The sequence below is a fragment of the Abramis brama genome (assembly GCF_963993115.1).
Source record: "Abramis brama genome assembly, chromosome: 10".
In the NCBI taxonomy this organism is placed as follows: Eukaryota; Metazoa; Chordata; class Actinopteri; order Cypriniformes; family Leuciscidae; genus Abramis; species Abramis brama.
In genome coordinates this window covers 42,947,881-42,965,659 of record NC_139972.1, presented here as the reverse complement: position 1 = coordinate 42,965,659, position 17,779 = coordinate 42,947,881, and the positions used below count along the sequence as shown (strand labels likewise).

Genomic DNA, 17,779 nt, shown 5'->3' with positions numbered 1-17,779 from the left:
GGAAGCGTGTCATTTACATGAAAGAATGTGTCAGAAACATTTTTATGTACTATTTGTGTAATGTTGGTGACTAAACTCACCTGAAATTAGCGAAAGCAACAGTGAAAGACAGAGTTGCTGCTTGTCGTCATTTGAGCTCCCCGCCCGTTTCCATGGTAACTCAGTTCAAATCTGGTTCAAATGTAACTCGAGTGCGCGCGCCAATTAAAAGACGTAACGTTAAGCCTCTGTTATACTCCAGTTTGGACGCGTACACGACAGCTGCGCACAGCTCGGACGCGGACTACTTGTATTTATACTTTCTGCTGAGGTCCGCTCGGTGAACGCGTTCAACGCATGCGCAGTAGATCGGCCGGGACAGTAGCAAAATGGCGACGTCAATACATGAGGAAGAACTGCTTTGTCTGCTATACTTAGTACAGAAAAGGAAGAAAAGACGGAGAGCACGAAAGTGGTGTGTGCGGCCACTAAATAAAAATAGGGTCAGCGACGGGGAATTTAACACGTTGGTGCAGGAGATGCATGCAATGGACGAGGAGAAGTACCATCAGTATTTCCGAATGTCCGCCGCGAAATTTGATTTTCTGGCCCGCAGAATCGGTGAGCGCATTCAACACAGCAGAACACACAGTGCTCCGATCAGTGTGGCGGAAAGGTTAGCCGTGACTTTACGTTATTTAGCATCTGGATGTTCTCAGGTCAGTGTAGCTGCAAGTTACAGACTGGGCAGCTGCACTGTATCGACGATCATTCCAGAGGTGTGCAAGGCTATTTGGGACACACTGCAGCCGGAATTCGTCCCCTTCCCGTCCCAGACACAGTGGAAGGAGATAGCGAATGATTTTTGGAGAATCTGGAACTTCCCACTGTGTCTCGGTGCCATCGACGGGAAGCATGTCACCATCAAAGCCCCCCGAAATGCGGGTAGTGACTATTTTAATTACAAGGGGAGTCACTCACTTGTTCTGATGGCTGCTTGTGATGCCCATTACCGGTTCACGATGGTGGACGTGGGGGCGTATGGACGTGAAAGCGATGGAGGCGTCTTCAAAGAAAGCAACTATGGGTCCAAGCTAATCAGCGGGACTCTGGACCAGCCTCGACCAGCCACCCTGCCAGGCACTGATGTCACCAACCCGCATGTGTTTGTTGCAGATGCAGCTTTCCCACTGCTCCCAAATCTCATGCGTCCATTCCCAGGTAAAGTCTTTTGTTTATCACAATGTACAAAAGAATTATAAAATGATATTTTGCAGTAATATAGTCATAATATAGTCATATATGACATGGACCACATTATCATAAATTTGCTGATGAAATGTTATTGCCCTCTCACTTTATCCCACAGGCTCTAACCTCACGACAGTACAGCAAGTGTACAACTACCGGCATTCACGGGCCCGAAGGATCATTGAGAACACCTTCGGCATAATGGCATCCCGGTGGAGGATGTCAGTACTTCTGGACTGGCCTGGTCTGGACTCAATGGGACCAGTTAACTGTCTGGTTACTGACATTCTTCAAAATATCTTCATTTATGTTCAGCAGAAGAAATAAATTCATAAAGGTTTGAAACAACTTGAGGGAGAGTATATGATGACAGAATTTTCATTTTAAAGTGAACTATCCCTTTAAGTTCCATAAAGTGTTAAGACAACATTCTAAAAAAAAAAAAAGATTCTAACTGTTACATTCACTTAACAATGCTGCCCAACAACCAAACAAACATAAAAGGCATAATTTAGATTCACATTAACTTACCTCTACTGGGAAGTTGGAGTCTGTCTCCCGGTGCTTAACAAACTCTGATAACCAGCTCAAAAGTGAAACTATCGGGGGAACAGACACTTTACCGCCTGCTGCTCCGCTCTTTCCCTTCAGCCTCTTCTTTGCTTTAACAAAGCGGTCTCTCATATATTTCCATTTTTGCCGACACAAGCATTCTTCTTTGCCTAAATTCAGGCCAATTTCCCTCCATGAATTATTGCACATATGGTTGTCTTTGTGTTCCCTTAAAGATGGATTGTAGAGGTGAGGGTAACGACGGACTTCCTCGCACAGCCTCTCTTCAAATTCGGCGTCCATGTTTATTTCCATCTCTTTCGCGATTTTAACCTAATGAACGCGCGCCCTTTTGACCGCGCGGTCACAAAAAATGGGAGGCACGCGGCTGTCTGCAAGGAGCCTCCGCGCGCACCCCCGATGACGATTTTTACGTCACGCGGACCCTCACGCCCTCGCGGTCGCGGAAAGTATAACAGAGGCTTTAGAAGTCACGCAGAATTTACATAAAAGAAGAATTGATGGAGGGAATTATTTGATAATCAGATAAAATATCCTGAAATGTGAGGTTACCATTATTAAGTGTATAGGCTGTAGTGGCCATCACCAAACTGTAAACGGAATGAGTATATGAAGCATGAGTGTATGTTTACAAAATCATAGGTTATAATAGGCTATAATATAATGTAATATGTAATAGCCTATAATATTATATAGCTTTATAAATGGTTAATGTGGTGTAGAAATAAAATTGCAAAAACATTTATTAAAAACTAAACATGATATAGGCTAAGGCATGAATATATTTTGTGAAATATACACAATATGTACACATATTTACAGATGTAACATGAGGAACAATTTAAAAGATGTATGTTCAATGTATTTTTGAAATAATATATTTTCAAAATGTATTTCAATATATTTAACAGTGCTTCACATATGTGAATAGCATATCTATCTATACATCTATCTATAAATTATAGGAAGGTCTGTCTGTCTGTCTGTGTGTCTGTCTGTCTGTCTGTCTGTTAACAACATTTTCAAACTTGACAGGTTTTTTGCTACGGGCACAAGTAAAGGCGGACATACACTGTGCGATATCTGTGCGATTTCAGCAAGGAACCTACTCACACTGAACGAGTAGATCACATGCGATGTAAAGCCAAAGCTCAGGATTTATGTGCTCACACTGTACGGTCCGAACGTCGAGCTGCGACTTGACTGCTCACACTATACGTGTGAAATATGCACGAATCAGCGCAATAAATCCTCGTGCCGGGTTGCGCCTATGGACAATATCATGTAGCCTATCCAGAGATACTGTCAAAACAAGCATCAGCTATCAATATCAAGAAGATTTAGCATTTCCAATTTATATATTAAATTATTAGTAGGCTAGTATTATTGTATTATTATTATTATTATTATTATTATTAGGGAAGGCCTAGGCTATTAAAGTATAGGCTACTATAATTAAATTGCCACGCAACAATTTCATAGCGCATCACCGCATAACCAACGCGCTGTGAGGATAATAAAATATTACATAGAAGCTTACTTCTCCGCATTAAAAATTGTCTAAAACATTTAGGTCGATTACAATGAATTATATACATATAATTAATTATTAACAGTCTATAATATGTCCGAACACTGCAATAATTCATCAATGAAAATTAAAAACAGCTTTATTTCAAAAACATTTTTTAACAATAAAAGAGGCAAAGTGTAGCCTACATCGCAGGTGGCTTGGAAGAAGTGGGTAATGGTTAATCCATTTTGCAACACGAACTGGAGGTAAGCAACAGTAATTTGTAGCTTTGAACTACAGAACTTAAAGATCTCCCTTTTTTCGTTTTTTTTTTTTTTTGCTGCAGATTAAACTGTTTTTGCGCAGGCGCAGTGAGGGAAAAAACACTGAGTTTAGGGCAATCGGTTCGTAGCTCTGCTTCAACTGTGCGATATAGTCACGAGGAGCGACCAAAATTTCTAACATGCCAGAAATTCATCCGACCATCCGATTGCCGGTCGTGAGAGGTTAATCGCCTCTCGTTTCCCCCTGTACACTGCACGAACACTGCACAACAAACGACGCACGACAAAGCTGAAAATCGGCCCGACCCGAAAAAGAGTCGTACGAGTCAGAATTCGGCTCAAAATCGGACGAAAATCGCACAGTGTATGCCCGCCTTAAGTGCAGTGTAAAGTTTGACGTTGTTTGGATTAGAAATGCAAAAGATATTGTTAAATATATCAGTAAAAGAAGGTAATTGTTTAAACATTCTGGCATAAACACTCTGTCAGCTACTGCTACACTGTTTACTTCTGAATATTGTATTTTATTCACAGCTTTTCTCTGAGTTCACTGTGTAGCCTGCTCCCTGAATCGTGTAGTTAAATTTTCCTTGGTGCTTTCTTCCATGCATAAATAAAAATGTCACTTTTGCTGTGTAATTGTAACAATGAGCACTCAAACACACCAAAACAAAAATTATTAAACACACCAAAACAAAAATTATTAAAAACACACACAAAAACTGATTTTGCACGGGCAGTTTGCCATCATTTGTAGTAACCTATTCACACGGTTTGCTCAAGCGTAGCGTTTTCTCTGAGTTCACTGTGTAGCCTGCTCCCTGAATCGTCACGCTTACTCATTTGTGCATGTTAACCGAATCTGTAAGTCAGCTATGCTGTTTACTTCTGAATATTATATTTCATTCTGGTGCTTAACATTATCACTACTGTGTAATAGTAGCATGCTATTAACCAACAAAACATATCCTATTCAATGCGTTCACAATCTCTTTCACGGGCATCATTTGTAGTAGCCTATTCACAAACTGTTTTTACTCAAGCGTAGCATTTTCTCTGAGTTCACTGTGTAGTCTGCTCCCTGCATCGTGTAGTTCAATTTTCCACATTTATTTTATGTCATTATTTCAGGATCAGTATTTGCTTTCTACTATACACAAATAAAAATGTCACTGAACTTTTGCTGTGTAATTGTAACAATGAGCACTCAAACACACCAAAACAACAATTACTAAAAACACACAAAAAAAACTGATTTTGCACAGGCATTTTGCACTAGTTAATATTAATTTATTAATAGGCTATATAGTGCTGGTTTATTGGGGTGGTGTTATAAACTACTGTGATGTTTAAAATGTTTATATGGATATATATAGTCATATTATACAAATCTAGTGATTGTAAACTGTTAAGAAGCAAATAACATGTTCCCAGAACGTTTTATGATAGCCTAAATATAACATTCAGAAAATACTAATAACATTTAAGGACGTTCTGAGAATGTTGTTCTTAGAACGTTTTCTATCAACGTTATGAGAACGTTCATCAATCACAAATAACGTCATAAAGACGTTCCAAGAACCTTGTTCTAAGAACGTTTTCTATCAACGTTATGAAAACGTTCATCAATCACAAATAACGTCATAAAGACGTTCCAAGAACGTTTTTTACTCAATGTTACAAGAACGTTAATAACGTTGTATGAACGTTCCGAAAACATTATTTTAATAACGTTTTGTGCTAACATTTACACAACTTTTAAAGAATGTTTGTGATTGGCTGTTCTGCCTTAAGTCCCGCCTCTCTTGGTGCGTTAGATTTATCGGTCAGCTCGTGCTGAGGAGGCGGGAACTTATGGTTATGGTTATTTACATCTCCCTTTTCCATTTTCCAGGTACTTTGAATGAGTGTTTATGCTTTCAAGGTTTTTAAATAAGCTTGATGTGTTTGGGAAGATGTTCTGTTTATGTTTTGTTGACATGTCGAGTGTTTTCTGTATTATATTTCGTTTTTTAGACTAATGCTAATTTCTAGTTGGGATATTGTTCAGCAGCTAGCTAATTCAGTTATGTATGTGGCATGCAATGTATAAAGTAACTGTGATGAAGAAGGCAGGGAATTGACGAGGAGGAGGGACAAATTGCCATTGGTAAGCAGTGTATTTATGGGTTTATTGCCAGTGCAATTGATTTTGATATTTTGAGGAAGTTGCTGGAGGCATCAGTTTCAGAGAGAGCACAGGAAGGTTCACAGGTGAGCAATGAAATGAATGTTGCAGTTTGTGAAAGAGGTCTATGAAGGAAGAGAGGCCGTGTGTGTGTTTGTGTCATGGGTGGTGCTTATTTCCATCCCAGGTGCACGCGTGTGTCTGGTGTGTTTATATCAAATTCACAATTTTTATTGTTAATAAACAAACCACATCCATCCCCCGCACTTTTGAAAAGCTTGCTACGCCCCTGCAGCTGCCCCATGCTCTCACAAAGATTTTTGAAGGAAATCAATGAGATCAGCGGGACTTTTGCCTTCAAAATCAGTCCTGGCATACATTACAGTCAGTAAGTTCTGTTTTTACATGGGACAGATCGAATAGAGCTCCGTGACTCTGCGTTAAGCTGGATAAGGCTGAATAAGGGATTTTTTTCCGGTAGGTTTGAACCTGCTGGGGGTCGAGGAGGGAAAGAAACATTCATTTGTGGGTTGAAAAACTATTACATCTACAACTATCTACTAAATCTAAAACTACTATATCTAGGAATATATTTTAGTTTATGCAGTTCGCTACAGATGCGGTTAGCTAGCTCTGACTAATAGTAATAGTACACGCTCCAATCAAAGGACGTGAAAATGCCGACGTTATTGTACGCCCGCTAGAAGGCCCCGGTGCAGTCAAATCAAAATCTGATTGGCTGATTTAATCTGACTGATTATCTGATTGGCTAAAGCAACAGTTTCATTGCCATTCATTTAAGATACAGGCGCCCACACTATCGATTCTGAAGGCCTCAAGGCAGATTTCTTTGACCCTGGCAGCATATGATGACTGAAATATGATTGGATAAAAGCTCTAACATAAACATACACTACTGGAAGCAGTGCCACCAAGAGAAAAGCTATGAAATTAAGAGAATGGACTATTGGGAATAATTTAATACTCATTCATGGAGAAAATATATTAAAGTGCAAGTCAGTGATTCTGATAGTGTTTAGGCCAGCAGAGAAGGCCTTGCTGGCCCTGATGGCCCACCGCTGGTAAACTGCAACAAAACAAACATTAAGTAAAAGACAAAGACACCATCAAACAGGTGTAGAGGAAAAGGTGAACAGTATGAGTATCAACTAGTCCAAAGCATACCTTGACATTTTTGTTTTCAATTTTAAAAGCATAAGAGAAGTCAAATTGATGCATTTCTTTTAACAGTACAACTAATTTTTCAGAGTATGTGCTACAGAAGTAAGTAGTTCTCTGCGTGTTAAAAATAGCTTAAAATCCATGAAGAAATGTCAATGAACAATGACAGCATATCACTTTACTCTTATATCACATTACTATTATATCATCTTATATCACTTTACTCTTATATCACTTTACTCTTATACCTCTTATATCACTTTACTCTTATATCATCTTATATCACTTTACTCTTATCAGAGTGTCCTTTTAACCAATAGGTTTAACCAAAAACTATGCACATGTTAAAACAACCATAAAAATAAAATAAAAACAGTGGCCAACCTACTCATATCAAACAGATTAAACTTTTTAACAAAGCAAGTTCTTTGTGAGTGTGTGAAATGAAAAGGAAATGGTCCTTATTGCAAGAGGTGGGAAACTACCTTGTGTCCATACTGCCGTACCACGGAAACAGCTCACTCATAGAGTCTGTTTCTGAGAACTTGTGCTTTTTTGGATAGAGTGGAGCCTTCCAGCTCCATGACTATCTTCTGCAGTATCTCAAATGTACTTTTCATTTCAGGTGGGTAGTTGAGGTTTAACACTAGAAGTGCCAGAATTCCATAACTACTAGAACTGCTGCAAGCGGTCATTTTGATCGCTATATTCCAAACTCTATATCTTTAATGATAAATACACAATTGAGAGATTAATGCATTTATTGTATTAGGATATCTTTTAAAAACAAAACAACACCAAACTGTACATTTAAACGAGTTTAATTATACATTTATAAATAATAATATCAGTAGATGTCCTGAACAAAATGACGGAGTAGCCTATGTTTTCATGTTTCCACTGTTCGATCGCGCCCGTGCCTCACACACACACACACACACACACACACACACACACACACACACACACACACACACACACACACACACACAAAACCATATTCCAGCATTGCAATCTTGACATCACAGCCTGTTCATTATAGCCATAATAAAATATAATAATAAAATAGTCAACCTAACATATAAAAATTCCACTGCTCTGTATAGTCAGTAGTACAATTCGTACCATTTTGCGCATGTGAAAAGGATGATTTTTTCCGTCGATATTGGAACGTGAGTGAAGTACAAAGCCTATAATAAAGAATAGTTTACCATCCAAATACATTGCAAATGTTGAAAAATTTAGATTCTAATTAGAGTTACGTGAGCCCAACGCCGCTTACTTTCACTTTCGCGTTAAAGTATTTCATTTTGGCTTGTTTATAGTTATTTTTTCATTCTTGTTCTGTTCTGAATATCATTACATTTAAATGATTTGTTGTGGAAATGGAATATGATTTGTGTATTTTTTACCACATTTTATTGTTGTGTCTATTAAGAATACCGCGAAATTCAGTGCGGTTGATATGACCGTCTATGGCCGAAATAGGTAAATATGTTCATTTGTTTTTTTTGCCTTATGTGTAATATATATGAAAAACATTTTAAATGAAAATACAACCACTTTTAGGAAAAGTCAGGTACCAGCAGGATTTTATTTATTTTTTCAACAAAGTTATTACAGATATAAAATTCAAAACGGGCAAAATGACCGTCATGGCTCGATCGCACAATACTTAGGACCATGTGATATTTCAGTTTTTCTTTTTTAATAAATGTGCAAAAATGTCAACAATTCTGTGTTTTTCTGTCAATATGGGGTGCTGTGTGTACATTAATGAGGAAAAAAAATGAACTTAAATGATTTATAAATGCAATATAACAAAGAGTGAAAAATTTAAGGGGGTCTGAATACTTTCCGTACCCACTGTACTTGAGCCATGGTTCCATGATGAATTAAGCAAATCGATCTGTGACAAAAATCTGGACTGTAGGGACACGGTGGTAATATGCTTAAATTCAGCATTTATCTGAAAAATAAATAAATAAATAAATGCATTTCAAAATACAGTTGAAACGCAATTTGTAAAGCTATACACTGAAAAAGGGTTAAAAACTATTATCATTAACAGGTAACATGCACCACAGGATACATATTCTTTAGTCTCTTGTTGGAGGCTCATCATTTCATTAAAGACATACCTCGCTTACATCAAAGAGAGCTGGCCATCTTGCCCTGAAGTCTTGGATCATGGGTGTGTCACGAACCACCTCAAATCTTCTACATGAAAATGTCTTGTCCATTTTTATCCTAACCACCTCCCTGTTGTTGCTTTTCTTTACATCTGAAAGAAGCGCCACTCTCAGATTCTCCAGGCTCTCATCAGATTCTCCGGTGGGATGAGGGGGGGCAGTAGTTAACTTCCGATCGCCGTGGTCTTTTGATGGCAGAAGCAGCACTTGTTTTTCCCTCTGGCTTATGCTTAACAGAGTTTACAACTACCTCAGGGCATCCCAGTTTCCTCAAGTGAGTGCGGTAAATTGCAAGTTTATTCTTTAAGCTAGCTTTACAACCAGCATATCCTGTCAGGGAGCCTTTTTCAGTTAAACAAGGATGTTTCGAGGTGAGGGCCTCCCCAACGGTGTTAAACTCTTTATCAGTGACATAAACTTTATATTTCACAATTTCTTGAACCAGGCCTTCAAGAATGTTCGACTTCAGTTTAGGATCTGGAATAAGAAATGTACCCTTCTCTTTGTATGCTGCATTGCCTCGCTCAAGTTTCAGCTCTGCATCAAAGGACAACTGAGGGACATGGAAGACAGTGAGCCAAAATTGTCTAGACCTGGATGTCTCTGACTCTGTTGTGGAGAGTGTGTCAGTTTCAAGACACATACTAGACATGGATGAGGATTCATCCAAAGAGGGATGGCATAAAGCAGTCTCTGAAGTTGAAGGGATATCAGCACACTGTGGAGCTGAGGCCTCTGTCATGGGAATCATTCTGATTGTTCCTCTGTCCTCTACTTCATCAATTGAAATGAGGTTCATGAATATTTACAAATAGTGCATCCATAAACTGAAGCCTAAAGTCAGTTTTAACGTTACATTGCCTTGTACCTCGGTTACAAGTTCACTGAGAGAACCTGGAAGTCCATTTTGAAAGTTCATTCTTTGACTGCTGTTGTCTCCCAGGATCACTTTAAGAATGGCTGGGGCCGTCATTGTCCGTCTCAATCTGTGAAGATGGAAAAAGTTGTTGCATATTGATTTGTTGATCTACATTTTTTCTTCTAATGTTAACATGTATGTAGAGATAGCAGGTTTGTCAATTCAAATAACTAAGCTACATAGAATGGGAAATCAGACAGTAATAATTTTAGGACTGCAACTAATGATTATTTTCATTATCAATTAAACTGATGATTATTTTACCAATTTGTTGTTTACTACCAAAGAGGTCAAATATTGTGGGGGAAAACCCCTATAATCTCCTATATCTTTTTTTCTTTATTAAAACCATTAAAACAATACCATTTACATCAAAACAGATGACTAGTTGTAGCTCAAAATCATTTCAAATTCAACCTGAAAATTTACATTGGTGCCTGAAAAAGACAGAAACATGGCCCACATAGAAGTTAGTAAATTAAAGTTAAATTGATGTGTTACACAATAACTCCTAAATCCAATATGCAACAACAAATATACTGAGTATATTTAATGTAATATAATATAATATAAATATAATGTAAAGTGGCATGTTCATATACACTCACCTAAAGGATTATTAGGAACACCATACTAATACTGTGTTTGACCCCCTTTCGCCTTCAGAACTGCCTTAATTCTACGTGGCATTGATTCAACAAGGTGCTGAAAGCACTCAAAATGTTGGCCCATATTGATAGGATAGCATCTTGCAGTTGATGGAGATTTGTGGGATGCACATCCAGGGCACGAAGCTCCCGTTCCACCACATCCCAAAGATGCTCTATTGGGTTGAGATCTAGTGACTGTGGGGGCCATTTTAGTACAGTGAACTCATTGTCATGTTCAAGAAACCAATTTGAAATGATTCGAGCTTTGTGACATGGTGCATTATCCTGCTGGAAGTAGCCATCAGAGGATGGGTACATGGTGGTCATAAAGGGATGGACATGGTTAGAAACAATGCTCAGGTAGGCCGTGGCATTTAAACGATGCCCAATTGGCACTAAGGGGCCTAAAGTGTGCCAAGAAAACATCCCCCACACCATTACACCACCACCACCAGCCTGCACAGTGGTAACAAGGCATGATGGATCCATGTTCTCATTCTGTTTACGCCAAATTCTGACTCTACCATCTGAATGTCTCAACAGAAATCGAGACTCATCAGACCAGGCAACATTTTTCCAGTCTTCAACTGTCCAATTTTGGTGAGCTCATGCAAATTGTAGCCTCTTTTTCCTATTTGTAGTGGAGATGAGTGGTACCCGGTGGGGTCTTCTGCTGTTGTAGCCCATCCGCCTCAAGGTTGTGCGTGTTGTGGCTTCACAAATGCTTTGCTGTGTAACGGATGTGCAAGAATCATGATTCTGTTTTTCCCTGCACACAAAACTCCAGAAGCCTTGTCATTATAAATTTTGGAAAACTTTTAACGTTTAACCTGTAAATGTAACTCATAGGCCTGGTGCCAGCATGGCTGGGTTTAGATGGCTCTCTGACAACTTTTACGGCTACCCCGAGACTTTATAGCACCCTAGACACACTCCAGAACAACGTTCTGCATTCCAAACCCCCTTTCTCTCTGCACCAAAGAGATAACGAAACTGTCTATAGACATTCCAAACACACAAAAACTTACCTTGCATTTAATTCAGAATGATTCAGAACCTAAGATGATGTATTAAGGCCTGCATGTTTGGTTAGCCCTTTCATGCCATAGTCATGATTTTCTGATTTGTAACTTGGAAGTGTTAATGTTTTTCCTAGTTAATGTCTCAAATAGAATCATGGTCTTGTAACCCGACCCCCCTTTCTAGAGGATAACACTTTACAACCCCCGGGAGACTGAGAAGTCACACACACACACACACACACATTCCAACACACACATTAACACACACACAAACACCATCCATAGAACTTTTCAGAGAAAAGTACCTCTAAATGTTTTAAATGTATTCCTTTTGTGCTTAGATGTCTTCACATGCCATACTGGAAGTACTGACAATTTTATCGTGTGTTAATCAAACTTTTAAATGCTTGTAAGATGCATATCGTATGTAACTTTGTATTCCTATAATCTTCAAATGACGTGTTTTATATCTCTGTAATTCTCTCAATCTAACGGAGTTGAAATTCGATAACCAACTGCAGTAATTTGTATCATTTGACACATTTCATATGTCTTGAGCAAATCTTCTCAAATTCGATCTCACTCATGACTCATTCCAGTGGGCGTTGCCTACAGGACAAAGAAACTTCTTCCCGCTCTGAAATCTCTGAAGGTGATTGGTTCACGTATGCGAAATAGGCGTGAACCCATCTTCTCCATAAGAGACTGACACCGAAGTTTCTCAGAGAGCACTTTTTCTGTGAGAGGTTTTCAAGATCCATGGCTCCTTCGGGAGCTTTTCTCCGTTTCTCTTTTATTTTTCTTTAAGTCTTTTCTTTATTTTCGTCTTCGGACTCTCCCTACGTTCAGTGAAGCGAACGTAGCCGGCAACTTCAACTCAAAGAAAAGGACTCTGTTGAAATTCCCGCGGCTCAGCTCCTCTTCCTTAAGGATGCACGCACGAGCACTTCGTCTGAGAGAACTTCCGGTTCCATGGCTCTTTAGGGAGCTCTCATCTCCGTTTTTCTTTTCTTTACTAAGTTTTATTTTCATATTCGCCTCTCCCTCCATGAGGGAGATGAACTCTGAATTGTTTCGTCGGTAACTTCATGTTCGGTGAACCTTTAAATCTTTCTGCGAGTCTGCTTGCCCCAGAAGACACGATGGAACACGCACGCTGCTCTTAAGGACACACGCACGAGCACGACTCTGCGTTCTTCAGCAACAAAGAGAACCATTTTGAAAGTATAGTTTTATGGAACTTTTAATGTGATTTGATTTCTTGTTGTCTCTCTCAAAGGTTACCTGGTCTGTGATTTCTGCCATACTGTGATCCCTCTCGGATCGCACATTTTGCTTTCACTTTCTCTCGCTCACCCTTTCATCCTCTCTCTCTCTCTCATCTGTTATCCGTTTTGTCTTGTATTGTTTTTACTGTTTGTATTGTTATATGCATACTCGTGTAAATTGTAGAATTTGTATTCCTTAGTTCGATGTAGTAATTAGTTCAATTATTAAAACCATTATATGCTTGATTGTTTCTGTCTAAAATGCTCATATAACCAAGTCAATGAGATGTTTCGATCTTAAGCTACAAAGCTTTACGATTTGTTAAGTTTATAAGGACAGGAGAATAGTTTTATGGCCAGAACTATAATTCCTGAAATTATAAGCAGTGATAACTTTATTGAGAAGTTGATAGGTTAATCTTACGGCCGTTTGCGGGACAAACCACTGTTTGATAATTACATTAATTTCAATTAAGGGTTATTTCATATAATGATCTGAAATAGACTATTGATATCTGAATGAGGAATTATAATTCGTTGTGATTGGTAAGTCGTATATACAATCGATCTATTTTCAGTTTCGATAATTTAATGTAACTGTAATATGCAATATATATATTAATCATATTCCTGATTAATTATTAAAATTCCCTACATATAATTATTAATGTTAATGTACTACCCAGTGCGGTTACAGCTGCATACCTCGGTTGTAACGAGTGGTTATTTCAGTCAAAGTTGCTCTTCTATCAGCTTGAATCAGTCGGCCCATTCTCCTCTGACCTCTAGCATCAACAAGGCATTTTCGCCCACAGGACTGCTGTATACGGGATGTTTTTCCCTTTTCACACCATTCTTTGTAAACCCTAGAAATGGTTGTGCGTGAAAATCCCAGTAACTGAGCAGATTGTGAAATACTCAGACCGGCCCGTCTGGCACCAACAACCATGCCACGCTCAAAATTGCTTAAATCACCCTTCTTTCCCATTCTGACATTCAGTTTGGAGTTCAGGAGATTGTCTTGACCAGGACCACACCCCTAAATGCATTGAAGCAACTGCCATGTGATTGGTTGATTAGATAATTGCATTAATGAGAAATTGAACAGGTGTTCCTAATAATCCTTTAGGTGAGTGTAAGTCTAGCAAGTCAATGACAGACTAAGACAGAGCCCTTGAAAGTAGTTATGTCAGCATGCACACCATGACTCTTTATCTCTTCAAGGCCAAACTTAACTAACATATTGCATGCATATACAAAAAAAGAAAGTAAAACAAATTAATTGCCAATAGGTTAATTAACCAAACTTTTAAGAGGATATGCCTTTTCTAGGTCACCATATGGTCTGATCCAACCATGTAATCGGCCAATGGATAGGTGTCAGTGAGTTCACTGAGTGCCAAAAGCTTGACTTCTCTTGAAGGCGACAGGTTCAGTTCAAAGGCTCTATAGTGTTCATTGTACCACCCCAACAGCACTTTCACAATGAAGAACAAGTTCTCATTGATGATAGACATCTGAATAATTTCAGCAAACTCCACTAAGCCACTTGCTGATCCATGAGCAGCTACCATACCTTTGCTGTAGGTTATGCCACTAATTTTTGCATTCTTTGCAAGATGCACTTCACAGGTGTTAGGGTATTTAGACTTAATAGCCCAAGCCACTTCCTCTTTCAGCACATCAACTGGGACTGTGGACACATTAGGTACATCTAGGCTAGATTTACCATAGGATGGTGAGTTGATGTGGAAAGCGATCATCAGCTGATGTTTTGAAGCCAAAGTCAAAGGTATATTCTTGAAGCAACTGGTGTGTTTCACAATCTTCTTAAAGAAACCATGCTTGGCTTTGAATCGCATTGTCCAGACAGACGTTGGAGGGCCAAAATACCTTAAAGAGCATATTGCAGGTTAGAAGACCCAATGAGTCAATGTATAGAAAAATAATGTAGGAACTAGATTTTCTTTAAAAAAAGTGGCTTCTGGAGTCGTTTTTGTGAGAAAATTTTACTTCTGCATCTGAAAATGGGCGTGGCGGGCGTGACGTAGCACGAGGGAGAGCGGTCGATTCAAACAACAGGGAAATAATGGATCGCATGACGTTTCGGACGCTGAGGAAATTGTTCATACTTACTCGTATGACGGAGCACAGCTATACAATTATGAGCCTGCTAGGCAGCCAAGAAAGCAGGGACAGGCCAGGATTAATGTTAGACAGAACAACGGTCAAAGGAGACAAATTGAGTTGTGGTGTGAGGAGATAGTGAAGAACAGGGCAGGTGTCTTGGTGAGAGACCCGTGTTACCTGTGTTTTTTTTATTAAAACTAACATCATAAATATGATATTTTTTTACTTTGAGCAATGATGGAGCTATACTTGACTCTTCTTAGAAGCAAATAAAAGAAAACAGCTCCTTGGACAAAATGAAATATAATATTGGTAGTAGGCTATAAACAAAGGTTTATTTTAGTTCAGATTAACATTTGAGGGCAGCAATTGCATTCATAATGTCAAAATAAAACCGACGTAATGTAAATTGAAAGCATTTTATCCTACTATTCCTGCCAAACGTCCATGGTTGCAGACAGTAGTGTTACTACAGTAAATCCATGAATGTTGCTGATCTGTGGACACTGGATAGTTCATTCATTGCACAGTTTATTCCTGGTTTCCACGTCAGCGCTGTTTGATCCGTTAATAACAGAGAAATGTGAATATTTCTCACTAGATCTCGCAGCGATGTTATTACTTAAGTGGCGAATTCAAATGCTTTATTTACTGGATCTCGCAGTAACAGTGTTGCTTGATCAGGCTCGCGCTGCACTGGTCCAAACTGATAAACGGTCCACACAAACACAATAACGAGTAGCTCAGTTTTCGTTTTCCGAAGTCGACGTGGAAGAGAAATCCCGTCTCTTCACCTGCATAAACCGTGCCCAGGCACGAAAGATAGCACCGTCCCTTTTCTTGTTAGGAAACCGGTGGACTCGATGTCCTGACAGGCTGGAGTTTTTGCAAGCTCCACAAACACAATAATTTACCATGACGATGATAAATTGAAATACAAAAACTACTGAAAACACACTGACTCACGACCGCTCTTACTGAATACCAACCTACTCTGCACTGAGCTGCGGCAGAGCCGCAGAGCACAGCACACATCTCCCTCTTGTGACGTAAAATGACGCGATGTTGAAAAAAACCCCCGTTTTTTTACGAGCAGTCAAAGAAACGCTCACCTATCTACTAAATTGGTGTCCTTATGTCGTTTTAAAACATTTTAAATCCTGCATTATCTTTTCATATGATATTTTCATACACGGTTATATATTCATTTTGATTTTCTTTTTTTTTTGCCTGAAATATGCTCTTTAACATCTGAGGGTAGTGTTCAAGATAGTGGTGTTTTGGTAGAAGTATCACATCAGGGAACAGCTCCAAGTACCTCTGTCTGTGTTCAACTATTTTACTTTCAAGGTATGAGATGGATTCATCATTATGCGCAGGAGCAACTACTAGCTCAACAATATCTTTTAAATCCATCAATACAAGCCATACTGGTTCATTTTCTGGCACACAATGTCCAATCAGAAATGGGAGCAACCTCAGCAAGCTCCAATTTTCATGGGCATTGCCTCCAATAGTCTTCCGACCTGAGAAACTCTTTGGTACAACATGTGGCTTATTTGTTTTGTCTGACCATTTATAGGGGAAGGACAATATAGCTTTATTTAGGTCATCAAGTGTAAAAAAATGTCTTTGATATCAGTAATGCCAAGCAGTAAGCCAGTTCAACCGGCACAACACCCTCAAATACGCCGTGAGCAACGTCAGGGGGAAAACCAGAGACAACATGAAAATGAGTCATATTTTTGGCAAAAACACACTCTCGTTTAACTCCAAAACACTGTTTGCTGTTCTCATAAGCTATTTTAACATGGTCTGCGTGGACCTCTTGAGTTCTCGGGCTAAAAAACCCAGATGCAACACAGTGAGACCTAATATCACAACTATTTGCTGTGCAAAACCAACATACGTAATCACCAGAAAATCTCTCAGTAAAGCCAGCAATACTGTGCGCTCCTAAGTTATCAGCCACACCACTATGCACTGTACCTTTAAGAGATGCACCTAATAAAGGGACATACACACCGTGATCCTCCAGAGCTTTCAGAAGAGGTTCCAAAACTTTGTCATAACCAAATGTTTTTACATCATCACTTTTGCAAAGTACTGCAAGATAAATAGATGATAAAGATGAGTGAGATCCTGGTGGAAAGTTTGCTAATATCCAATACACACCACAAAGTTTTTTTTTTCCCTAGAGGTGCCTAGGGGATTGCAAGTCTCGAAATCATCCACATACAGAAAAAGTGATATTCGTAACTCATCAGCATTCAAGAAGCAGTTCTTCTTAAAATGCCAACCATCTTTAGGGGACGTGTATTCAAAAGATGGGTCAAGATTAATGTCTTCCTTTCCTCTGATTTTCAATTACCTTGTCAAGAATGATTTTTCTATTTGAAATTTGCTGTAATGATTTTAACAGTGGGACATACTGAAAGGATCATTTCTTTTCTTGATCAAGTATTTAGGTAATTGGTTCCACAACACTAAATTTTTCTTTGTAATATTGTTTGCGTTGATATGAAGTAGCAAGAGGGCCACCTTTTTCAATTGCTTTTGGAACAGGGTTACATGCACAAATTGCAGTAGTGATTTCTTCAACTACAGAATCGGCAACTTGGAGGTTGTTGTGCTTTAAGATATCAGTTA

General features: G+C 38.9%; 1 protein-coding gene across 1 annotated transcript; it reads left to right on the top strand.

The window, feature by feature from the left end:
- Positions 1 to 518: 518 nt before the first annotated feature.
- Positions 519 to 5,507, top strand: LOC311090441 (uncharacterized protein; the record flags this gene model as incomplete). The annotated part of the gene is made up of 3 exons (XM_084125698.1): positions 519 to 1,200; positions 1,349 to 1,451; positions 5,495 to 5,507. 3 exons carry the CDS (start codon positions 519 to 521, stop codon positions 5,505 to 5,507), a joined length of 798 nt encoding a protein of 265 aa, XP_083981824.1.
- Between the last annotated feature and the right edge of the window lie 12,272 nt (positions 5,508 to 17,779).